At 39.5% G+C, this 23,251-nt stretch overlaps 8 protein-coding genes across 8 annotated transcripts; 3 read left to right on the top strand and 5 right to left on the bottom strand.

The window, feature by feature from the left end:
• Positions 1 to 1,711: 1,711 nt before the first annotated feature.
• GCK72_005389 (uncharacterized protein) lies at positions 1,712 to 4,450 on the top strand (the record flags this gene model as incomplete). The annotated part of the gene is made up of 8 exons (XM_003117406.2): positions 1,712 to 1,744; positions 2,051 to 2,193; positions 3,150 to 3,524; positions 3,611 to 3,673; positions 3,745 to 3,829; positions 3,876 to 4,052; positions 4,101 to 4,243; positions 4,294 to 4,450. 8 exons carry the CDS (start codon positions 1,712 to 1,714, stop codon positions 4,448 to 4,450), a joined length of 1,176 nt encoding a protein of 391 aa, XP_003117454.1.
• A 395-nt stretch (positions 4,451 to 4,845) lies between these two features.
• GCK72_005388 (uncharacterized protein) lies at positions 4,846 to 7,647 on the top strand (the record flags this gene model as incomplete). The annotated part of the gene is made up of 14 exons (XM_053725158.1): positions 4,846 to 4,934; positions 5,122 to 5,213; positions 5,256 to 5,304; positions 5,351 to 5,489; positions 5,532 to 5,723; positions 5,770 to 5,911; positions 5,961 to 5,998; positions 6,070 to 6,157; positions 6,208 to 6,459; positions 6,508 to 6,734; positions 6,778 to 7,065; positions 7,111 to 7,283; positions 7,330 to 7,450; positions 7,507 to 7,647. The coding sequence occupies 14 exons, from the start codon at positions 4,846 to 4,848 to the stop codon at positions 7,645 to 7,647; spliced, it is 2,031 nt and encodes a 676-aa protein (XP_053589352.1).
• A 161-nt stretch (positions 7,648 to 7,808) lies between these two features.
• Positions 7,809 to 9,186, bottom strand: GCK72_005387 (uncharacterized protein; the record flags this gene model as incomplete). Its single annotated transcript, XM_003117394.2, has 5 exons — positions 7,809 to 7,916; positions 7,968 to 8,345; positions 8,395 to 8,755; positions 8,799 to 8,921; positions 8,969 to 9,186. 5 exons carry the CDS (start codon positions 9,184 to 9,186, stop codon positions 7,809 to 7,811), a joined length of 1,188 nt encoding a protein of 395 aa, XP_003117442.2.
• A 338-nt stretch (positions 9,187 to 9,524) lies between these two features.
• GCK72_005386 (uncharacterized protein) lies at positions 9,525 to 10,707 on the bottom strand (the record flags this gene model as incomplete). The annotated part of the gene is made up of 6 exons (XM_003117390.2): positions 9,525 to 9,617; positions 9,670 to 9,931; positions 9,986 to 10,111; positions 10,227 to 10,375; positions 10,432 to 10,632; positions 10,681 to 10,707. The coding sequence occupies 6 exons, from the start codon at positions 10,705 to 10,707 to the stop codon at positions 9,525 to 9,527; spliced, it is 858 nt and encodes a 285-aa protein (XP_003117438.1).
• A 548-nt stretch (positions 10,708 to 11,255) lies between these two features.
• GCK72_005385 (uncharacterized protein) lies at positions 11,256 to 11,764 on the bottom strand (the record flags this gene model as incomplete). Its single annotated transcript, XM_003116768.2, has 3 exons — positions 11,256 to 11,364; positions 11,409 to 11,545; positions 11,597 to 11,764. The coding sequence occupies 3 exons, from the start codon at positions 11,762 to 11,764 to the stop codon at positions 11,256 to 11,258; spliced, it is 414 nt and encodes a 137-aa protein (XP_003116816.1).
• Positions 11,765 to 12,054: 290 nt separating this feature from the next.
• GCK72_005384 (uncharacterized protein) lies at positions 12,055 to 13,320 on the bottom strand (the record flags this gene model as incomplete). Its single annotated transcript, XM_003116854.2, has 3 exons — positions 12,055 to 12,543; positions 12,591 to 13,170; positions 13,217 to 13,320. 3 exons carry the CDS (start codon positions 13,318 to 13,320, stop codon positions 12,055 to 12,057), a joined length of 1,173 nt encoding a protein of 390 aa, XP_003116902.1.
• A 939-nt stretch (positions 13,321 to 14,259) lies between these two features.
• GCK72_005383 (uncharacterized protein) lies at positions 14,260 to 15,413 on the top strand (the record flags this gene model as incomplete). The annotated part of the gene is made up of 5 exons (XM_003117274.2): positions 14,260 to 14,335; positions 14,379 to 14,518; positions 14,566 to 14,655; positions 14,704 to 15,098; positions 15,155 to 15,413. The coding sequence occupies 5 exons, from the start codon at positions 14,260 to 14,262 to the stop codon at positions 15,411 to 15,413; spliced, it is 960 nt and encodes a 319-aa protein (XP_003117322.2).
• A 264-nt stretch (positions 15,414 to 15,677) lies between these two features.
• On the bottom strand, positions 15,678 to 20,975 carry GCK72_005382 (uncharacterized protein; the record flags this gene model as incomplete). Its single annotated transcript, XM_003116769.2, has 12 exons — positions 15,678 to 15,889; positions 15,956 to 16,017; positions 16,064 to 18,214; positions 18,272 to 18,438; positions 18,486 to 18,668; positions 18,722 to 19,401; positions 19,453 to 19,619; positions 19,666 to 19,850; positions 19,901 to 20,084; positions 20,278 to 20,391; positions 20,437 to 20,668; positions 20,843 to 20,975. 12 exons carry the CDS (start codon positions 20,973 to 20,975, stop codon positions 15,678 to 15,680), a joined length of 4,470 nt encoding a protein of 1,489 aa, XP_003116817.2.
• Between the last annotated feature and the right edge of the window lie 2,276 nt (positions 20,976 to 23,251).

Raw genomic sequence — 23,251 nt, 5'->3', positions numbered from 1 at the left:
TACGGTAGAACTACTGAATCACGTGATAGTGGTCATTTAAGAGCTTATTATACAAAAAAACTACAAAAACGCACAAAGATTTTCGTTTAAACCGAGTCATTGTATTCCGCACTAGTTCTGAATCAGTTCAATATCAGTTAGGTCAACCATTCAGTATCTTGTGAATGTCCATTAACAATCCCCAATAGACGAGAAATCATCGAGTGTCTCACTCCTAACAAAAGAGTATGTCTAAGACGCATTAGTCGAATCGCAACATGGAACAGGTCCTACCTTCAGCTCGGCGCAAGAACATGCCGCGTGCGCGTGGAGAGGAGCACCTCCCCGTAAACTCCTTCATGCAAAAATCTCTTCTCGTCCGTACATTGCGTACTGTCTCGAGACGAGTGGTTCACTGCCGCAGCGGAGCCGGTCAGTTTGTCTGTCGCCAATGTGCATACAAATGCGCGCTCTCACTCGCGTCTTCGTCGTCCAGATTATCTTTTTGTGTTTCTGCTGCAAGTTTTCTTTTTCTTGAGGTGATGACGAAAACTTTTCCCCTCTCGGTATTTCTTTTTGATCGCTGATATTTATCAAGAAGGGGGAGGAAGTAATTGAGATCATTGGCAGAGAAGAGTTAGAGGTGTGAAGTGATAGATCTCAAGGGTCGAAGCAAAGTTGTCTAGAGCTTCTTTCGGAAAGTTAGAGTAGTTCAAACTACAAGTCATTTCTTAATGAAACTTCTTAGTTCTCAGTGAACAAATTTCACGTGAAATCTTCTAAGGATTTCTATACTACACCTGGAACTATTGCATCCTAGTGAGATACAGGAAAAAAAACAAAATCGTAGCAATATTTTTTAGATTCTGAGCTAGAATAACTTTGATGTAACCTTGATTTAGTTTCAAAAATAACATTTTTCGAATTATTAGTGATGAAAGCTAAGTTCCGTCTCCATATTCTAGTTGGTTCAATTTTCTCAAGTAACATTTAACGACTTCTCAACCATTGTTGTTAGAACTTTAGTGTTCCTATAGTTTTTTCTTTTTCTTCTTTTTGAGCTGATCATGCATAACTCCCAAGATCATTCCAATGTATATACATATAAACTAGTTACCTGCTTTCTCAAACACTGAAACTTTGTCCCTAGAAATAAGTCATTAGTCATTCGGGAATCCGAGGCAGCGCCAGCTTCTTTGAATGTTTGCCCACCACGTACAGTACGCAGCCTGAAGCGCAGCGTGAATAGATAAGGGAAGATCAGGAGACTCAGACAAGCTAGTTATACGTCCGCCTACCTGTCGACTGGGCTCTGCGGAGAAAGCATCCGCGCACTAACAGGTCGCCCCCTAAGAGCAGTTGAGCATCGATCGATCGACTCATGATTCTTCTCTCCGGAAGAGGACACACCTTCAGACAACACATTTTTCAAATCATGACTCATTATTTTTCCGATTTTTGTGTTTCTTCCCATCCCATTTCTTGTATCTTGTCACTTCAAAACTCATGTCGTCATTGAACCATTTTTTATTTGATCACCCCAAACTATTTCTATAGTTTCCCAAGCTCCACTTTTACTTATTTTCTTCATCTTCCTAATGATCATCTTTTTCTTATCAAGGCAATCTAAATCGCGTTGCCATACTTCTTAAAAGTCTTCCACTCACATCTATCAAAAGGATTCCAGAAACCAAAAAACGACCCCACCACGAAAATTCCGGGGCGAAACGAAATGTCCGTGCCACCTTCGCGGGCACACTCCGAGGTAATTTTTTGAAAAAGCGAAAAAAGTATCTGAAAAGGTGTCCTAGTATTTGAACAAATACATTCCGGATTTCAATTGAATTCTGATTTTTTGTGAGTCATTCACTAGTTTAAAGTTTGTAACGAATCTTCTCAAAAGTTTGAGTTCAGAGTTTTTGGAAAGATCTAGAAATAACGATAGTTGAAACTTTTGTCAAAAGCAAATCAATGTTGTTCCAGTATAGCAACTTCAATTACAACCAATAAACAGTTTCTAAAGTTTTCAAGCACTGGTCCCTTCACTAATAAACCTTTTTCATTTTCACAGGTTTTCTCGGCGAGCCAATACGGAGGTGTGACCACAGTACCCGCTCCACGACCCCGTGCCTACATCAACTATTTCATATTTCCATCTGCAGTCCTTCACGTCGTCGGAATTGCATGTCTCGCTGCTCTTTGGTACTACTTGAGGTAATCTCTCTTTCTCTTTTCCCTTATTATATTCTTTGACAGTTCCTTATTGTTCTTTATCGAGGGTGACAGATTAATACGGCAAATAGGGTGAAAAGGAGTTAGAGAAAGTTGTTGTTTGCTCGGCTCAAATGGTCATTATCATTCGAAATTACTTGAGTTTTGATTAGAGAGAAACAGAAAAGTGTTTGTCGCAAATTGAGAGAAACGGTGTAAAACAACGGGTCGGGTGCGGTCAGCCAAAAGCTGAACAAACACAATACTTTGACCATTTTGGAAGCTTTTCGCATTGTCTTCTTCATCTTCACTCGTTTGTTTTGCCCAAAATAGGAGAAGAGAAATAGGATGAGCACTCACTAAAAATGTGCAACAAGAAACATTTAGAACTTTGGCATCTAGTGAAACAAAACTCTTATTTTCAAGATGCTTCTGAGGATTTTGAAGTTGAGAAAGGAGTAAAAATATTTTTTAGATATGAAAAATACTGAAGTTTTTAAAAAATCGTTGTGAGAAATTCTTACGGTATTTCCCAAACAGAAATAATTCTGTACAACGAATAAAAATCTGGATTATTTTCAATTTTTGGCTCTTTCGAAGTTTTCTAATCAGCAAATCTCGTTTTTTTTCATAACGTAACTGTTCTTACTCATCAGTTGCTTTCCTTTCCCCACAGCCTTGCCAATGTTACACAGCCCACATGTGGGCGGGGCCAACGTACACACAAAGTATAGCGGGCGGCGGAACCCGCAAGTTGTCGGCTGCTGCAGTAGGGGTAGTCAATGTGCGTCTCTCAACACCAAAGCCGATGATTACCAAAATATAACCAAATGTTTGAGTGATTGTTTGTGATCAATTTTGTCACTATCGCTGAGGCTTCACATTAAAAAATGAAATAATTTTTGGAAAAGGAGATAGAGCTCTGTAACAATCCGAAAACAACAGCAAATTTTTTTCAGGTTCACCAGTGTTTTCCCATACCATCACCGTGTGTTCTACTGTCGTGATGTTCACCTCTACAAGCCAAACTTTGTACCAGAAGACTTCAATGTATACGTTTCCTATCCCTTACTCTACACTCTTGCATTCACAATCCCACCACTTGTCATCCTGATTGGAGAAGTTATGTTCTGGCTATTCAGTACGAAGCCAAGGAAGATTGTCTACGCCAACTGTGGAGAATGTCCAGTTCATCTTTTCACCAGAAGACTTTTCCGTTTCGTCATTATCTATTTGGCCGGTCTTTTGATCGTTCAGATTTTCGTTGACACTATCAAGCTGATGACTGGATACCAGAGACCGTACTTCTTGTCACTCTGCAATGTTTCTATCACGTATGTTTTTTGTTTATGATTTTTCTCGCAAGCTATTCCATATTTCAAAAATCTATCACTCTGAAAATAACTTCTAATATTTCCAGTGCCTGCACAGCTCCATTGGAACACTCTCCATCTCCATCTCCTCATCTTGCTTGCAACTACAGGTGAACTATTTTTAGTTTTACTACTTTTTACCAATTCTATATTATACTGAAATATAACTTTTTTCTTTCAGAGGTGCCGATGAACTCCGTTACGCATGGCTCACATTCCCATCTCTTCACGCCGTCGTCTCATCATACGCTGCTTGTTTTGCATCTGTCAGTTTTTTTTCATCCTTCATAAATGACTAAAATTCAATTTCAGCTCTACATCTACTACATGATCAACCTGCGTGGTGCTCCACTTCTTCGTCCACTTCTTATTTTCGGTTTCATCGGACTCTGCATTGTCGACTCGTTCTCACGTATCAATGGATACAAAAATCATTGGCGTGATATCTGGGTTGCGTGGGTTATTGGAGTTTTCATGGCTTGGTTTTTGGTGAGTTTTTCTTATATTAGAAATCTAAAGTAACTGTTTTTATTCCAGTGTTATTGTGTTCTCTGCTTCCAAGAAGTCTATCACATAACCGTCGAACGTACTCCAATTGTGCAAGAAGAACGAGTGTCTCCCTTCTTCAGTTGGTTCAGATTGCCACGTGTTCAGGCTCCATCAGTAAAGGAAGAATATGAGTAAGTTCTTTTCTCCTCAACGCTCTCATACTCTTCCACTCTTTTTGCAGAGTATACGAAGAAGATGTGGTGAGAGCTGACGGCACAATGCCACGTCATCGTCGTAACCGGGATCGTCAGTACGAGGTGACGACAACAACAGAATCCTTCCATCGAACAATCAGCCCACCACAACAAACTCAACAGAATGGTGGATATCAGTACTAGACACTCGTTTCCACTTTTTCTTTCTTCTTTTGTTCTCTCTCAAAAACCCAGTTTTCTTATTCTCGGCAGTTTCCTTATATGCTCATCAGCTCTCTCATTTCTCCGCCCTTTTCCCGTTAGTAATATATCAAAAAAACTTAATTAATAATCCTAATTAACTCCCCTAATTTCATATTATTTGTATGTATATATCCAGCTTTCTTCACTCTCACGCTCTCTCCGAATGTCTTTCCGCTTTTTTCTCTTGTTTTTCTACTTCATTTTCCGTCTGCATCATCCCGAATAAATTATTCAATCCCCTTCGTTTTCCTCACCTTGGCAACTGTATCCATGACTTTTTGTGTCCACCAGACGGCGTGTTTCAGTTGCAAAAACAAAAAAGAGATATTACGAAAATGCAACTGGAGTATGTCGTCACTCATATTGGTGGAATTCCCAACACTGATCGACAGTATCTTGTAGAGAAGCAATGGATTTCTGAGAAGTGAGTCTGCTGATCTTTTTTGGGATATCAAATTCTTTTTTTTTCTATAATTCATTCTAATTTCATGGTTATTTGGATTTGAAATTCGACAAAATCAAGTTCTCGAGGAATTTGATTTCCTTCTTTCAGTCATTATATTCAATTCTAAAACTAAAATGCTCTTGATTTCATTTCTAATCAATTTCAGATCTCTCTCACTGCCGGTAGAAATCGAACTTCATCTCCGACAGAAGAGTGAAATTGAGAAGATTGAAATAGTTGCTCATAATAAATTCATCCGTAAGTCACCTCCAAGAGATCTCAATTCAACCTTATTTTCAGCCAAAAAGATTGGAATATTTTCTGAACGAGACGAGGAAGGATATATTGGGTTTGACTGATTTCATTTTTACTTTCAAAACTGATCTGATTTTCAGAGAAGTTCAATTCAAAAGTCGTAAAACGGATGATCAGAAGTACGAGCTGAAGAATATATTTCTTGATGAAAAGTGCTCAAAACTAATTTTGAATGTCTCTGAAGCACATATTGATGTTGTGAATAATTTGGATTCTTTGGTAGCTTTTGTATTCAGAGAGATGGAAAAAAGTTGATTTTAGGTTGGACTAGTAGACGTGAAACTTTTCGGGAAGTATCTTCCAGTTGAAAATGAACTTTCCGTATCTCTAGATATAGATCCGAGGGCATTCAAACCTGGTGTAACGAGAAATGTGATTCCGGATCAGAAGTATTCAAAAGAACTTCAAGCAATGATTCATGCAATTGAAAAGAATAAACAGACAGCAGTGGCGGTGAGATTCAGAAAAAGAAACATATAATTGAAGTGTGAAGTTTTAGAATGAAGACTTCAAGCTAGCGAAATCTGCTCAGCTGGCAGTTCGAGAGTTGAAAAAGTCGACGAAGGAAATGGAAGAATTGGAAAATGATAAGAATGAAGCGATTATGGATGAAGATTTTCAACGAGCTAATGATTTGCAAGGTGAGTTTCTGACAAAAGTTTAAAAACATTCCTTTTTGACGTTTTCCAGATGAAATCACTGCTCTCCGTTCCAACATTTTAGCTTCGGTTGATCCTCAACTTCTGGAGGATACTATGGTAATTTTTCAAATAAATTTGAAGACGTTTTCCTTTTTCAGCCAAGACATGATGAGATTCATCGCCCCAAAAACTTGTTCACGGAGAATTCAGAAGTGCCTTCGAAGCCCAAACTCTACCAGCCAGTCGGTAGGTTTTGTTTATTTTTACAATGGTTTTCTAGCTTTTTCGTGTTTTAGATCTGTCTCCAACTGAAGTATCTGCTGATCCATCAACTGCATTTCTTCTTCCACCTCGACCACCTTCTAACTCTTCGAAAGTATCAGTTACACCTAGAAGACCATCGACAAACCATTCTGGATCAACAAGAAGGAGTAGTGCAAGTTGGGAAGTTCCAATTAGACCAACAACTACAAATTCTCAAGTTTCGAGAAAAAGAACACCATCTCCAGTGGTCAAGAAGGCTCCAAGTACTGCTTCCTCTTCTAGAAGTGAGTCTAATTTTGAGAATTGTTGAGTCTATTTTAATTGAGTTCCAGGAAGAAGTAATAGCATCGGAATGGGTACCAATAAGTTCCTGGAGAAGGAAAATATGATTGTTCCAGCTGCATTAAACCGGAAAAGATCATCATCTGTGAATTACGAAACTCCAGAATTTGTTGACAAATCGACGGAAGATATTAGTGAAGATCAAGTGCTTGCAATGGTTCCACCTGATCAGAGAGGAAATGTTCGGTCTGCAATTTCGCTGTTTGGCTTGGAAACTGTACGTTTTGTGATGTTTCTGACACTTAGAAACTGTGATTCAGATTGCCAAAATCTATTCAAAACATTTCGAAAACCGAAAAGAAGGAATCGAAGAAATTCGGGAGAAAATAGACACATTGAACTCGGATAAAACGTCGAAATACTTTGAAAGTATCAATTGTCTCCTGGCTCATTTACTCAAGGAACCACTCTTCAATGTATACAAAGACGTTCTTCTTCTATGGCATCACTTTTGCACTTCACGTCTTCTCGAGTTGAATTTGGAAAGATATATTCAACGAGTCGCTTCTGAATCAAGTGATATTTTGGCAACTCGAGTTTTGTCTAGTGTAAGTTTGAATTAACAATGACATCTAAAACTTTCCGGATTTCAGGAAAAACGACTAGTATCTGAGACATTGACAGTATTCCGAGATGCTTCGAAGGTTCCTTCAATTGGAAAAGCATACGCTACGAAACTACTCGGTTCGAATTCGAAAAATTTGAAAGGAAGAGCAATTCTTGTTGAAGTAATTACGAAGCTTCATGCAGTTCCTAATGAACAAATGTAAGATATTTTTGGGACTTCAAATAACTTTGAATTTATTTTTCAGCGGGCTTACCGATAAAATTGTGGCTGGTTTCTCGACAAAATGCATCAGAACTTCTGATCCTCAAGTGAGAACAATTGGAAAAGATTTGATGGTTAAACTCTATAAGAATGGATCAGCAAAAGTATATAAATGAAAAACCCCGAGATTCTAGTTCCCTACAATTCATTCTTTTTTCAGATCGTCCGTTCCGAGTTGGACAAGTTCGCGTCATCGGATTCAAACAATCCCACTTATCAAAAGATCGTTCGCGAAATTTACAACTTCGACGGAAGCAGACCGAAGAGCGAAAAGAAGAAAAAAATCTCGTTTATGCTGTAACAACCAAAAAGTAGAATAACAAAGAAGAAAACTGGAAAATCTATGTAAACTAATTCTAATAATAATAAAAACAATGATGAAATATGAAAAAAGAAGATGATGCTATATATAAATTAAGAATGATTGATGATTTTGATAACAATTTGATCTTTTTGATGACACTATTTTGGTAGTCGACGAAGTTCATGACTGAGCCACAGAACAGAAGAGAGAAGAGCCATTGAGCCAGATTGATGACACGCTGCGAGCCAGACAGGAACATAATTAATCTGGAATTGAAATTGAAATTGCAGAATTATTTAAATGTTTTATTTTCTTACGAGAGTAAAAACTCCGAGAGCGGCTTGTCCAAATACCGCAGCAACCGTCAAATTCAGAGCCATTCGTGTACGTTTTGGAATCGGAGCTCGTCTACCGATGAGGAATGTGGCCAGTACACTGACAACTGTGAGATAAGCAAGATTTCTATGAACAAATTGAACAGTCACGTCATTTTCGAAGAAGTTTTTCCATGCTGGAGATCGAGATAACATATTTTCGGGAATCCATTTATCTGCGAATTTCGGCCACGAGTTATAAACAAGACCGGCATCGAGACCGGCCACAAATGCTCCCATGATAGCAGTCGAGAAAACCATCAATTTGGAGCAATGAGTCATTCCACGAAGAGCACCAAGTTTCGATCGAACTGCTGTGAGCTGCAAACAAAGGTGTAATATATACCATAAAGCAACACAAACGAGTTACATCATGTGGCTTCAAAAGATGTGTGAGACCATTCCAGTAGAAAATTGAATAAAGAACGAATGCCATTGTCAAATGAGTTGCAAGTCTGTATTGAGAAACTCTCGGTACATCGGACGAATTTTGTGATGGATCGAGCCCTGATTTGACCATCCACCATCCGATTCCACCTTGTGCCAACAAAAGGGTTGTTGCCAAAGCCATTCGTCGTTTCATATCAGGCGCAAATCTTCCACGTGCCCAGAAGTATGCACACGGAAGCAAGAAGACGATTCCGATGGCTCTACCCCACATTCTGTGTCCGTATTCCATTGACCAAATGAATTTGAATTCGTTCAATGTCATTTCTTGATTTGATGATTTGCTGAAAATATAGTTCAAAGAAAGCAAAATGCGATGAAACACACAATTTGTATTCTGGATATGCTTTGTATTTTTCGAATTCTTCCTCCCATTGCTTTTGTCCAAATGGTGGCTTCATCGTCTTGAACAGATCCCAGTTTACCATACTGAGCCCGGATTCTGTTAATCTGGAAAAGACTGCGTAGTTTTGAAAAAGAATTATATCGTTTCTTACCTGGTGACACCACCAAGAGCAACAGCTCCGTAACACATTCCAGCACATCCCATTAGCCACCATCCAATTCTTTTTCTTGACTTTTCATCCACATCTTTCACGGATATTCCCAAATTCCGGCGGAAGCCTTGTTTCACGTTCTGATATCCCTGATTTAACAGAGAAACTCTTGGCAGCTGTGAAAACTTCGTCAGCTGTTTGCTGGCTAAAAGCCACATGCTACCTGAATGTTTTCACTATCAAACTCCATTATTGTTGGTTGGTTTTCCAAAGATCTGTAGGGTGTTTGTATTCCGCTTTCAATAATTCTCAAAATCATAAATTCACTCCATTTTCATTCAGAAAATGTTTGAAAGAAAGTCAAACGAACAGGGGAACACAGTAAAGTAACGGGTAGGAGACAACGGAAGATCATGATGGGCCCCAAATGATATAATCAACAGCAAACAATGATAGGGGGAAAAATAAGAAACAGTACTAAACTATCTACGAAATATGCTAATTGCAGAGCTGATGAATGGAAATAAAACAAGAATCGAGATGAGGAAGGCAGGGATTAATGGTTAACACTGTGTCCTTCAGTTGGTGGAATTGGAAGGTTTGGAGCCATTCCGAGAGTCTCAAACTTGAAGCGCCAGTACGCGACAACCTGTAAAATTTGAATAACAATTTTCTGTATTATTTTCTAGTATTAAACTTACCATTCTGTCCCAGACGTTTCCAACGGAATTCATAGCTGGTCGTACATCAAGAACTGTGAATAGTTTTGACTCTGGATCGACAGCTCCTCCATCATAGTAATCAATGACATATTGTACTTCTTTCTGCCCACATCTATCGACAATCCAGTCGTGACGATCGAATGGATACGCGTATCCGAGAACCAATTTACGGAAACGAGCTCGTGGAGAAATGTTTTTAGCATCTCCTTTGAAACTCTTCAACTTTGGCTCTGCGCATTCTCTAAAAATGTTTAAAATTCATTGACAACAATTTTTTTAAACTAAAACTACTCACGGATGGAGAAGGTTTTCCCACTTGAGAACCTCTTTCCAAGCTTCTTCGTTGTTTGCATTATGGATACTGATTATGTTCTCCATATCTTTCTGACTGAGTCCATCGTCTTGCCATCTCCATCCTTTTCTGAAAAAAAACTCTCAGTATACAGTTTCGGTATTAGTTTATATAAGATTGCCGTTTTTCAACACCAGAAATGTAAAATGCAACTTTTCAATCCAATTTTTAACAAAAAACTTACTTGAGCATAGCATTCCAGAACATTTGAGGGCTTGGATAAACCCAAGTGTCTTTTTCAGTTCCAGCCTTTGGAATAGTTGACTGAACTCTTTTGGTCGGAAGTGGGAATGGCTGATCTGGGGCCGGCTTTTGGTTAGGATGTTCGAGTTCCTGAATAAATGTTAAAATGAGCAAAATAATTTTTGTAAAATTGTCAATAACCATACGTTGTTAAGTGGATTAATGCCTCCTTTGTCGGCGCCTACAGGACATCCACCACTTGCACTTCCACAGCTTTCTCCGGAAACAGCTTGATGTTGTTGTTGTTGTTCGGGAGTAAGCGGGCATTGGGAGCCTCCTCCTGCAGCAGCCATATGATGTTGAGCTTGACGAATTCTATCGGAATCATTGAGGACTTTGTCTTGCACCTAAACATGGAATACTCTAACTGACAGCCAGCAAATAGATTTTCTTACCTTCGGAGTTGACTGAGAAGACCCCATGATGTAATGTTTACCTGAAAAAATGTAATATAGTTTCGGCTGAAACTTTTAATTAGGCGTGAGATGCTCGGAGTACTGAAATGATGTAAGGGAGTGGGAACTTTCGGTAAACAGAGCGCATGTCTAGGCCGCGTAACTCCGGCGCCTCGTTGTAAAACGTTGCACGTGTATTTAGTTTTAACCATTGTCTACTGACGTGCCGCAACAATACAACATAGAAAATAAAAACTCAATTTAAACAAAACATCCAAAAATTACTTATTTTCAGCAAATATTGCTTGCATAAAACTATTTTGAGAGAAAAATTATGGAATAAACCACACCTAGGCGTGAAGAATAAAACGCAAACATTCAGAAATCAAAAAATCGTTTATCAGCAGACTAGACTTTAGTTTGATAGTACAATTTGAAAAATGAACTAGACAGGACGACTAGAAATGCGGAGGTAAGAGTACAGAAGGTTATTTATGCAGCACATCGAGTAAATCGAATATTGTACAGATCGGAACAATCGGGAGAATTGGAGAAAAATAATGAAAACTTGTTGGTTAAGCAATACTAAATCCAATTAGCATGCCAGCTGCAAATCCGCCAAGAATCCACCGGTTCTCCGTAATGAAAGAACTCGGAATGTTGATTGTATCTCTTTTCGATACTCTGAATATGAACAATGTGTTTATAACAATGATTGTCTAACAAACTTTTTCATTACTGACTTCTGAAGGTTTTTGATGTCTCTTTCAATCTTCGATTCGTTCAGAGTGATGTATCCTTTGTGAATGGCGAATTGAGCCAACAAAAATGAGATTCCAACAGTTGCAGCGACAAGACGACCACCCTGAAATCACGGGAATCTGAAAATCTGAATGTCCATCACTGCCTATTTTACCTTCGTGACAAAGTATCCTGTCACAGTTCCAAATCCGGCTCCTACTCCTAACTGAGCCATTGGTGGTTGTTTTTTCAGGTCAACAACGTAGTATAGGACAGTGTCCACTACTTCGCTCACACCTTTCCCCGATTTCCCACTTCCTTCGTTTTTTGATAGTTCCGTCATTTCTGAAATTATCTTGTCGTCTACGAAACGGGGTGAAAACTCAGTTCTACAGGTATTTGAGTGAGCTACTTGGAACACGTTGTTAGTGAATGAACTAAACGGTAGAAGGTAAATGGAAGCATTTATTTGCAGTCGTTTAATTTATGAATTCGAATAAATACACAAGGGAGAGACTGATGGATCTTGAAGTTGTAGAATACACGTAGGTGTGTAATTATAAAAATAAAGGAGTTATCGGTAAAGAACGGGGCACGGGTACGGATACAAAAATAAATTAAAGTGCGCGAGAATCAGTTTTGGGTAAGAATTTCTCGAGCTTCTTTGCTGACAATTCCTTCCATTAGTGTGACGTCTTTTCTCCATTCAGAAACACGAGTAGCCATAAGCATAATTTGTGCATTATCTAGAACTCTTGGCTGTACCCAGGAGACGTACACAACCTGTTCAACTTGATTGATATCTCCGCGAATGAGATCTTTGCTTAACGCTTTCATAACCAAAAATTCAACTTCGTCGAATGGAATCTGACACTTCGTAGCAATTTCTTTGAATGAAACTGTTCTTGCTTTTGTCGGACGAGCGAGGGCCAGTTCCATAATAGCCATCAGACGAATCTTCGCGGTCAAGAAGTCTTTTTGTCTTTTCAAGTCATCCCAGCTTCCCCAGTCACCTTCCAGTGAGAAGAATCGGGGCAAATCTCCGGCGTTAAAAGCGAGAAGCACGTCTACGATCCAGCGCTCGCGGGTTCCGTCAAGCGATTTGAGAATAGGATGAGCAAGCTGTAAAAGAAAAGTAGAAATGCATAGATTTAAAACGTATAACAAACCAATTCTCCAAAGTTGTGGACATTCTCACCCAAGAGAGCTGCAAATCCAAGAAGAACTGCGTGAACTTGCTTCTGTTCCTCGGAGAGATTTTTGGCATCTTCTACTCCCAAATAGCGCAAGGCTTCGCGATAATACCCAGCGAAATCTCCAACTTCGCGAAGATACAGAGAAGACACGCGGTAGAACGGAGCATGTACTTCGGTGACGCCGACAAGAGAATCGACTTCGTGTTGGGTAGAATCGATTTGAACTCTGATTCCTTTGAGATCGACAATCTGGCCATTTTGATCCTTTGTCTCCAGTTTCGATTCGATTTCTCCAGTGTGAAGACGAGCAATGGCTATCTTGTCCTTATTCACAACCTTCCCAATTTTGGCTAGAAACTCCAAAGATTTTGGTCTGTCTTTCGTTGCAATGCTTTGAGCAATTGGAATGCAGATTTCGACGAGCTGAAGAGGATTGGCACGAAGCTCCCATTCGGAGATAAAGTTATCGTAGAACTCGGCCAAATCGACATCAGCGACGAACTTCGGCTTTTTGACAAGCGAACGTGTCAAAACTGTCAACTGATGCCAAAGTCTGAAAAAAATTATATTACTTGTGAAGCTTCGAAATGAGAACTCACTTTTTAGAATAGTAATCATTGAGAGTCTTCCAGTCGTCCGCGATCGGGCCTTTTGCGGCGTTCTGCTTTCTTGAGAGATAAACGTCGACTTTCTCGATTGCCATCTGTAAAAAACTAACTAAAACGTTGCCCATAGCGATACAATATATTAAATCAAGAGCTGCGTAACGTTCAACAGGTAACCATTAGGAACTATACAACGAATTATATTACTAGGCTAGTTAATGGACAGTCAATCAAAGTTAAATAAGAAGTTAATGAATGAGTTCTGTAAGAAAATATTAACAAATGATGACAAATGCAATATGAGATATCATATGATTATCAAGCTTGAAAACACAATTCAAAAATACGAAAAAGAAAACTTTTAAAGATTAAAGCTATTTTAAGTTCAGCTTAGCCGTTTTTTTTTCAGATTTGAATTGCATTTGTCAGCCAATAAAGGCGCACAGAATTTTTCACCCCTAATATCTGACCACGAAAAGAATTTTCTCGGCCACGGCCACGTTTCCTGCGTCTCGCATCTCTTCAACATATCCGGTAGAGCGTCGCTGCTGATTTTTTATTTTCAGAAAAAGTTGGAATTTTGCTGAAATTTGCGGTTCTGTACAGAAGTTTTGTTGTATCAATGTGACTTCCAACTTTTTCCGGATTTTAAAATATTTTCGAGAGAATTAAAATTAACTAGTTTTTCCTCTTCTCTCTGCTTCCTCTGATAAAATGTTTCGGGAAGATTTTTTATCCAATGTCATGTCTCAGAACTTTTTATTCCAGACAAGTCACGCATTTCGCTGTTTATCTAAGTTATACATATAATACATTGCGAAATACCATTTCTTCACTGCTCATTTTTGAGGGGCATGTTGTTACACGTCACATTACTCGTTGCCGCTGCATTCTTCCACAACCCACGTTCTACTTCTTCTTCTCTATCTCTCGCAGTTTAACTTTTCAAAAATAATCTATGATGTCCTATGTTCTTATCTATTACACTTCAGATTCACTCTTGAAATCGATTATTTTGCTATTTTTCAATTTCAGAAATGATTTCTCAACTTACAACAAGTTTTCTACTATGGATGTTCTTAGTATTGACGGTCGTTTTTCTTGAAACTTCAGGTACGATTTTTTTTCAACGGACATCAAAAACATTTCTTCTCAGCATCCTCTGACAAAGTTCTTCTCCGAGATGTATCAGCAATAACTCTTAACAAAGGACAAATGACAACGGGACGACGTGTTGCACCTACACTCCAGTTGAAGTGTGTTGGAGGATCGGCGAAAGGAGCATTCACACCAAAAGTAAACTAAAACAAAGTTGTTGCCTACTCTGAAAAATAAAATCTTAGGTTGTACAATGCTCTAATCAAGGTTTCGACGGATCAGATGTTCAATGGAAATGTGATGCCGAATTGCCTCATGATATGGAGTTCGGTTCGGTGAGATATCAGAAAAGCTTGAAAATATTTTAAAACCTTATTTTTCAGTTGAGCGTTTCATGCGAGGGATACGACTATTCTGATGATCCATACATTTTGAGAGGATCATGTGGTCTTGAGTATGAGTTAGAGTACAATTCTGGCAGTGGAAATCGTTCTGTATCTCGAAAATCTTCTGAAGATCGATGGGATCAATTTGCTACATTCGTTGTTGTCGCTTTCATTGCTTACATAATTTATGTAATGTGGACGAATAGATACAGAAGCCCAGAAAATTCTGGTTATCAATCAGGAGCTGGAGGCTCGGGAGGTCCAGGAGGACCAGGTTCTGGTGGAGGTGGTGGTCCAGGTGGCTACCCAAGTGCTCCACCACCATATGACGACAACTATGGAAAACCGCCACCATATGGGTTTCGCGGTGACTCGCAATCCGGAGGAGGATGGTAAGTCTTTTGAGTGTGACCTAAATCTCATACTAAACACAAGTCAAGTTTTTCAGCCAGGGCAGTTCTAGTGGAGGAGCAAGTGGAAGCGGCAGAAGTGGCGAGGGAGGATCATTTTGGACTGGTGCTAGTTTAGGAGCGATCGGAGGATATTTGGCATCAAGTTTTTTGAATAACAACAACGCTTATGCCCGTCCACGCTACAATAGAGGATTTTTCCAAGATACGGGTTTCTCGAGCTCTGATTCATGGGCTTCACCTTCGACATCGTCCACCCGCTCAAGTTCTGGATACGGTGGAACCACGAGACGCTAGATCTATTCCTGCAAAATGAACGACGGGTGCAGCTACTACTAGTTTTTTGTTTTGTTTCAAAAGCGTACGATATGTTGAATGGATATCGCTGAAAGTGTAAATATCGTTATGTTTATTATCTGGCATTGCACTAACAAATAAAGTTGTAATAAATGAAATGAGTGGTCAAGGCACGGGAGGAAAATCAAAAGATAATATGTACAAACGGGGAACAAATAAATTAAATAATTTAGAATCAAAAGATCAATTTTGCGTCCGGTCTTCTTACACCCTCTTCATGTAATCAGTGCACTGAATCATACATGATGTGTCTTTTGCGATGTCGGTCAGCAGGTATTTGTGTGTCAGCTTTTCACAACTGTCCACTTTGGTTGGATTACATGCGACACCTTCTAGAGTACAAGTGCATGTTACACAAGGTGTCATGTGCACTGAATCTCCCAATGCGATGCTTCTTCCATTCATTTCGCAAGTCTCTGAAAACACATTTTTATTCTGGTGGAAGAAAAAAAAAACATTATTGTTATAGAAACCAAACTCACTTCTTTCTTTCCAGAGGGATAGATCAACTTGAGGGATATCTGAGCATGGTACTTGAGCATTTCTGAAATTAGTTTCAGTTAAGAAAGTTCCAAAACTAAGAAACTCACGTCAACTCGTCGGTTACATCGAATACATTTGGTTGAATAGTTTTCAAATATTTACTGTTCGAACAGAAAATCGACGCCAATTTCACTTTTCTGATTTCATTCAACTGCCCTGGAGTAAATTTGGCAGCATTATTATCATTCTCATAATAGAATCGATCACATTTCTTGAGTCTTCCGAACTGTTCAGCAATGATACATGACATTGTTGTTCCCAGAAGAGCTCCTCTCAACGGACGCTCACTGACAAGTCCTGGGAACAGATCAATATCATCAACTGATTCATAGAGTGATTGAAGAATATTGATGTTATCTTGATCCATTTCACTCTTCAAATCATCCCATTTTACTGCCCTCCTCAGTCCGCAGAACTCTCTAAGATCATTATATGGCTGTACTCCATGATCTCTTGCTCTCAAAATATTCAAAACAATCAGATCCATTCCACTCGTTTTCTCTCCTCTTCTCATGAATAAGTGATTTCTGACAGCATCTGTAATATGTCGATCGAACGCCATTGAAGGTGTTCCGAGAAGTCCCATCAACATTGCATCCATGCCTCCCTTTTCTTGTTCATATAATGGTCCGACGTGTCCGAAATGTTGTGCCAAATCAACAGGTTCACTCATATTCTTGTAGTTGTAATTCATTCTTGGGAACATTCTTCGGATCAATGTATGCCCAAATCGGAATGCAGCAGTGGCGAATGGTTGAGAGATTGATGCATCACAAGTGTCATCGTATCCACCGAAATATCCATTTTTCTTAGGAACCAAATTCTGTGCGTTGAGAAGATCCAATCCAATGATTTTGGGAAGGAATTCAGCGAAAGTGATATGTTGCATCTCAGCAACAACAATACGACGAGTCTCCTCAAATACAGTATCATCATTCCAGTGTGGATTTAATGCAGACAATTGCATTGCAATACGATTATGCTCTCTGACCATGAAAGTGTGCATAATTGTCAATCCAGGTTGATGGGAATTTCTCTCATCGCCTGCCACGAAGCATGGCATCGATCTCTTCTCTTGAGATGATCGGCAATCTTTCTCTTGATTTCCTTGAGGCAACATCATTTGTCCGTGACCGAAATCAGTGAAATTGAGAAGACCGCGAGTGAAAAGTCTCAACGCCTTCGCTTCGCATTTCGTGGATCCATAAATTGCAGAACCATCTACGTAGGCGGTGAGTTGATTCAACTGATTACGGTATCCAAGATTCAGTTGTCCAAGAAGAGAACGAGCGAATGGAAGACAACGTGGTTCTCCATTTGGATAGTTGGTTGGGAAGAATGGGTCGTCTTTCTCAACTCGAATTGGCATACAGTGAACTGAAATCTTTTCGGGGGAATCACACTTGGTACAATTCAAAATCTCGTCATTTGGCCCACGAGCAACTGGCGAATGAGTCAATTCGTGATCCAAAAGTTGTCCGAACTGCATGACCATGTGAGTGAATTTCACATGAGATACATCTTTATCTTCACATACAAGGTTCGAGATTCGACGTGGATTTGGAAGAGATCTTCCTGACTTGGCACGAGTACGCGGGGCATCGAATCCGTCGTCGTATTGAGGTGGAAGGACGTGGCGGAGTGGAGCGAATGAGTTGGCATATTCTGGGAACTTCAAGTTGTTACACCATCCATTGAAGGTACGGTATCGAGTTGTATGGTCACATGGAAGCATTTTTGGACTGCATTCTTCTTGACTTGCTTGTCCATCTTCAGAAAGGAAAGCGGTGTAATTATTGACAAATGAAGTGACATCAATATCCGGAAGAATCTTTTGAAGAGTATTTGTATCCAACTTTGGCAATTGTTCATCAGTATCAAGTCCTTCTCCTTTAATCAATAACTTTGTTGTCTCCAAAAGAAGAGCAGAAATCTGAGAGACTTGTTTTGCTCCTTCCTTGGCTCTCATCATGTTCGAATAGGCAAAAAGTGGGTCTCCCTTTTGGAATCTTCCTTGATTATGTTTCAAATTCGAAATCTCTCTTCTCTCTTGATCCTTAAGATTTCTTTTGGCTAAGCTTATTACTTTTTCAATAGTTTCTTGACGGATTGGGAATACTGGTTTTCCTTCCGCATCTCTCCATTCATTGAAGTCAGGGCTACTCAATACGGTTGAGTTGCAAGAGATTGCCATGTTGCTGAAAAACACGGAATTCGGTATTATGACTTAAATTATTTGGAAAAAAAATACTCACTCGAAAACGTCTTCTCTGAAGAAAACATTTCTTTGAATTCTTCGAATATCAATATTAGAACAGATAATTTCAGCCAACTTGGTGTTTCTTATCTCAGAAAGTTGGCCCTCACTGAATCCAGATTGAGCGAAATAGTTCTCGTACCAGAAACGATCAGCTCTTCTTGTCTTAAAGAAGACCGTTTATTACCAATAATTGAATGTAAAATGCTCACTCTCTGCATCTGTTTTCCAATGATACAAGCCATTGTTGGTCCAACAAGAGATCCTTTCAGTGGCTTCTCGGCAAGAACTCCAACCAAAAGATCAATATCTTCCACTCGTTGATAGGCAGACGAGAGGTGTTCAAACTTGACCTCAGGAAGGAAAATTTCACGGAGATCGTTGAAAGAAGCGATCTGAAAACGTAACATTTATGAATTAAGGAGTAAAATCCGATTAGATAACTAACTCTTCCCAATCCACAACTTGCTCTTAATGCAGTGTATCCAGGAATTCCGTGATCTCTTCCTTGTTTCAAAGCAATCGAAATCAAATCTAATCCAAATTCATGATTATCCTTCAAGAATCCACTTTTAACTTCGTCATTTGCACGGAGTGTCGGCTGATAGATATTGGTATTCAACAATTGACGAATGATTTGGATTGGTCCTTGCTCATAAAGTCTCGATGGATTATTGAAATCGACAAACGATTTCTCAGAAGGAAGAAGTGCCCAGAAGTAATATGGAACTGTCACTGCAAACTCATTGAAAGTGGTTCCTTCCAAATTCATTTCATAATTTGAATCGAATCCAGCTGAATGCAAGTTCAATCCATAATTTCTCATGTTTTCTCTTCCCAAAAGAACTGGTAAGAACTCATTGTAAGTGATGTGTTGAACTTGAGCTGACACAATCTTTCTGGCTTCTTCGTACAGTTTATCGTCAGTCCAGTGACGGTTGATTGATCTGAGATTATCAGCAAGACGGTTGTGATGACGAATAAAGACGGTATGTAGAGCAGCTACACTTGGGAGGATGTTCACTTCATCTGTTCCAGAAAGAGCACATCTGGAATGAGTGGCCTGGCATTGGAGGGTTGCATCGGTAGCTGGAAGCTCTCCGATGCTTCCAGCAGTTCGGAGTTGTCCTATAATAACATAGTGAACATGATTTTGTATTTACACTGAAAATGACAAACCATTTCTAAAAGTTCTCAATTGTTTTGCCTTTTCCATATTGGATCCATAAATAAATGAAGCATCAAGATAAGATGAAGCGAAATTCGCCTGTTCTCTTGGCCCCAATCGACATGCTTCCCTCGGAGCGATTATTGATCGGGCGTGTGGGATACAGTTCAGTCTAGTTCTGAAACATTGTATTTCATGTTTTCTGATCTTTGAATATCTAATACCTGTATGCTGGATCAGCTGCTGGTATATCAATGGCATCGCATTCGGAATGATTAAATCCTCGTTTGCAACATGGCAAGGCGGACGACGTTCCCTCGTTTACAGCTTGAAAAGAAACGACATTGACCATGTCAGAAGAGATCAATTGCATCCAAAGACCCATCATTGTTGTCACTTCAGAGTGAACCTGAATTGTTTTGTTGTGAATATTTAGAAGCTTAATATTCGTCAACAAACCTCTCCCCTTGGAGTGAAAAGAGTTAATGAAAGACTTCTGACCGATGGTAATGGTTTACTGGCTGCAGCAGTTCTTGGCTCAGAAACTCCATCAGAGTAGTCTGGTCTCATGATTCTGGCCATTGGAGTATGAGATGCTCCCCATTCTGGATGTGCTACATTGTTGCAGATACCAGAGAATGATCTGGAGAAAAGAAACAAAAAATGAAAGTGAATTATCGGAAAAGAGAAAAAACAGTGAGGAACTAGATCTGTTTCCGAAAGCGACATCGACGCTTATCTACTTAATAAGATTGCGCAATGAAAAGCGACGGAGAAGAAAAGTGAAAATGAGACATTGGACACTTTAGCTGTGGACGATGCTGACTAATTCGTACCGGTAATTGGTGGCAAAGCAATGATCGATTGTTGGAATTGGGCAGTTGGAGATGGTTGAGGAGATTTGGTTAGGTGGTAGACCGTACTTTAACTCTCTTTCACGAAGGCCTAGTCTGAAAAGTTTGAAATTGATTGGGATAAAGGAAAGTGGTACTTACGCTGTCAATCTCTTTGTGATAGCCAATGAAGTGAAAGCGGATCTGCTTCGATCCGAGGCTTTCTTATCGGCTTTGTGAATTCTGGTGAACTGAGAAGTTGATGTAGATAGAGGGTGTCCAGAGTATTGGAATGCAACATCTCGGAAGTCAAAAAGTTTCGCTGATTCTCGTTCTCCTTCCTTGGCAGCTACGAAGAGAAGCCCGTCTGGGACTCGATGAGATACAAATGCTCCTGAATATCAGAGATGAGGATAATAGTTTTTGAAAATCAGGGATCTCATTCGACCTTCCGAACCTATAACCTAGATACTCTAAAGGTTTCGGATCATGAACTTTTTGCAAATGAAAAGCCCAGGTCAAAATAACTGAACCGAGGAAACAAATAGGTTGGAAAGTTCGTGCTCACCTTCATCGATCAATCCCTGTTGATGATTGAGAATATCATTTTCACACGGGATGAATGACTTTCCACAAGGAATATTCGAAGCATAAACAGAGCTTCCGCCGAATACTAATAAGTAGAGTACAAGTCGCCGCATGGCTACTTCTTCGGACACTGTTTGATACGAGGGGGGCACAGAGATACGACACTACGCGGAAAGCGAAACTATGGCAAATGTGACATAGGGCAGAAAAAGTAGTTGGGAGGGGGGAAAAGCAGAAGTCTATACAGTCCGTGAGAGGGGCGGAGAGAGGAGATGCATATTGCATAACACCGTGACAGTACCTCAGATAAAGAGATGACCAGAACCGGATTGAATTGGCTGGAAGAGTGGACGAGAAAGTGAGGACGACGACGAAGGACGACGAGGCAACGTCGCTGCGAGTAGGGCGAAGAGGACAGGCGCCAAAAAAAGAAGCTGAAGGCGATAGGAGGAAGGAGGCAAAAGATGACGGACGACGGATACAGAAAGGGTTTGATCGTTGAAAGTTCGACGTCAGTTTATCTTCCAAAAAAAAAGAGATGAGGGGTGAGAAGGAAGGAGGGCAACCCGTTTTTCGGGTCTCCTTCTTCTGTTTTGAATACGACACGCCGGATGACACTGAAGGTATTCGGTGATTCGAATTATGATCGAAGTTGAGTCGGCCGGAGAAGAAAAAAGAAAAGGAACTGGAACACAATGAGAGGTAATTAGAGAGGAAGTGGGTAGAAAGAGAAGAAGGAGAAAAAGAAGCTGGTTCGAGTTGGTTTGCGGTTTTGAACTGAACAAATCAATGACTTTTGTTCCCTTTTTCAAGTGGTACAGGATTTTGGGATTTCCGCAGAAAGGGAAGGTGTTCTCGAGCTGATTTGCACTAACCTATTGTCGATTTGATGGGTAATACGGGTATCTGGGGACGATTCCTTTCCGAAATATTGTCAAGGGAATCGGTTTTGCAACATATCCTCTGCTTCAAATTTCAGACCACCGTATCATACCATTGTAAACTATATCCAAAACTCTTTTAGTTCAGAAGAAGATATCGTGCTGTTCCGGTTATTTCAAGTGCTCTTCAATTTCTCAAAAGTTAATTTGATCCTTTTTCAGACTTTCTGAACTTGAAGATAGCTGTCTGAGTTTCTAAAAATGTGCAAGAACCCATTTTATCCGAAATCGTTCAGACTTGGTGTTCCCATTTTACTCTATGTGAACATGGAACGACATTTTAAAAGATTTCATAATTAAAAAAACTCCGTCAAATTGTCATCAACTTACTTCGTCCTACTTAACCAATTGGTCCCATACTCATTATCATTTTAACAACTTGGATGGTCTTCAGTGAAAGCTACGAGAGTTAAGAAATGTCACAGCTTTCAAATAACTACTTTAAGAAGAAATGTTTCCCTATAAAACATTTTAAACAATGATGCTACTTAAATTTGATTCAAAACAAATTATCTTGATCTGGAAACCCCCTAATTATAAATCTGATTTCAAACTGATTTTGTTCCTCACATCATTCTATTTCCGATATTTTACTTCCTATTTTTGGAATAATGGCCATCTTCAACAACTATCCATCCATTATTTCAACACCCCCACGTGCTCTGCTCATCCAATAAAACAATCTTAATGTTACTTTTCTTTTCCTCATGGGATGTCTGGAAAACGGAACAAAAGTGATGCGGTGAGTCACGTACTGCTCCAAATAAAAAAGTTGCTCGTTCCTTAAAAATAGATAGTCAGCTGAGTCATTTCCTTTTTGAAAAAAAGTGAGTTGTAGTTGTGTACTTGTTGTGCAGTTTTTCCACTTTTTGTAAAATGGGTTCCCGACAGAGAACACCCAAAAGTTCAACTAAACGAAGGTCCTCTAAATCTATGAGATAGTCTGATTTCTTTTTCTGAAATGTGTGTTTCATTTTCTCAACTAAAATCCAAATCCAATAAATCGGTTTTCCGTTTTGCACTTTTTGCTTTTCTTTTTTATTTCGATTCGAACCTATTCGCTTCGTTTACCACCCTCACCCGGAATAAGAATCATAATAATAAGACACCTCAGACACGGTTGAGTTGACACGTTGGTGTTCACAAAAAATAGAGGATCAGGAAATGCGGGTCGGGATGTAGGTCAAGGTGTTCGGAGTCTAGCAGACAAGGTTAAATATAGAAATGATGTATGTTGATGGTTGAGTTGGAATCGGGCTGAAAATGGGTGCAAGTGGCAAACACAGAAAAAATAGAACTTCAGAGACTACTGACAGCTGAAATAACAGTTGTATTCTACGAACATAATTTTCATGTTTCAGTATGATCAGATCCCCCAATACTCAGGAATTTGATTGTCTGAAATTTTAGTTTTCAGCCCCTCTGGATATGTCGACTGCTCAATTAAA

Source organism: Caenorhabditis remanei, chromosome II (assembly GCF_010183535.1).
Source record: "Caenorhabditis remanei strain PX506 chromosome II, whole genome shotgun sequence".
Taxonomy (NCBI): Eukaryota; Metazoa; Nematoda; class Chromadorea; order Rhabditida; family Rhabditidae; genus Caenorhabditis; species Caenorhabditis remanei.
Note: the sequence above shows the minus strand (reverse complement) of the source record. Positions and strands in the feature narration are given on the sequence as shown.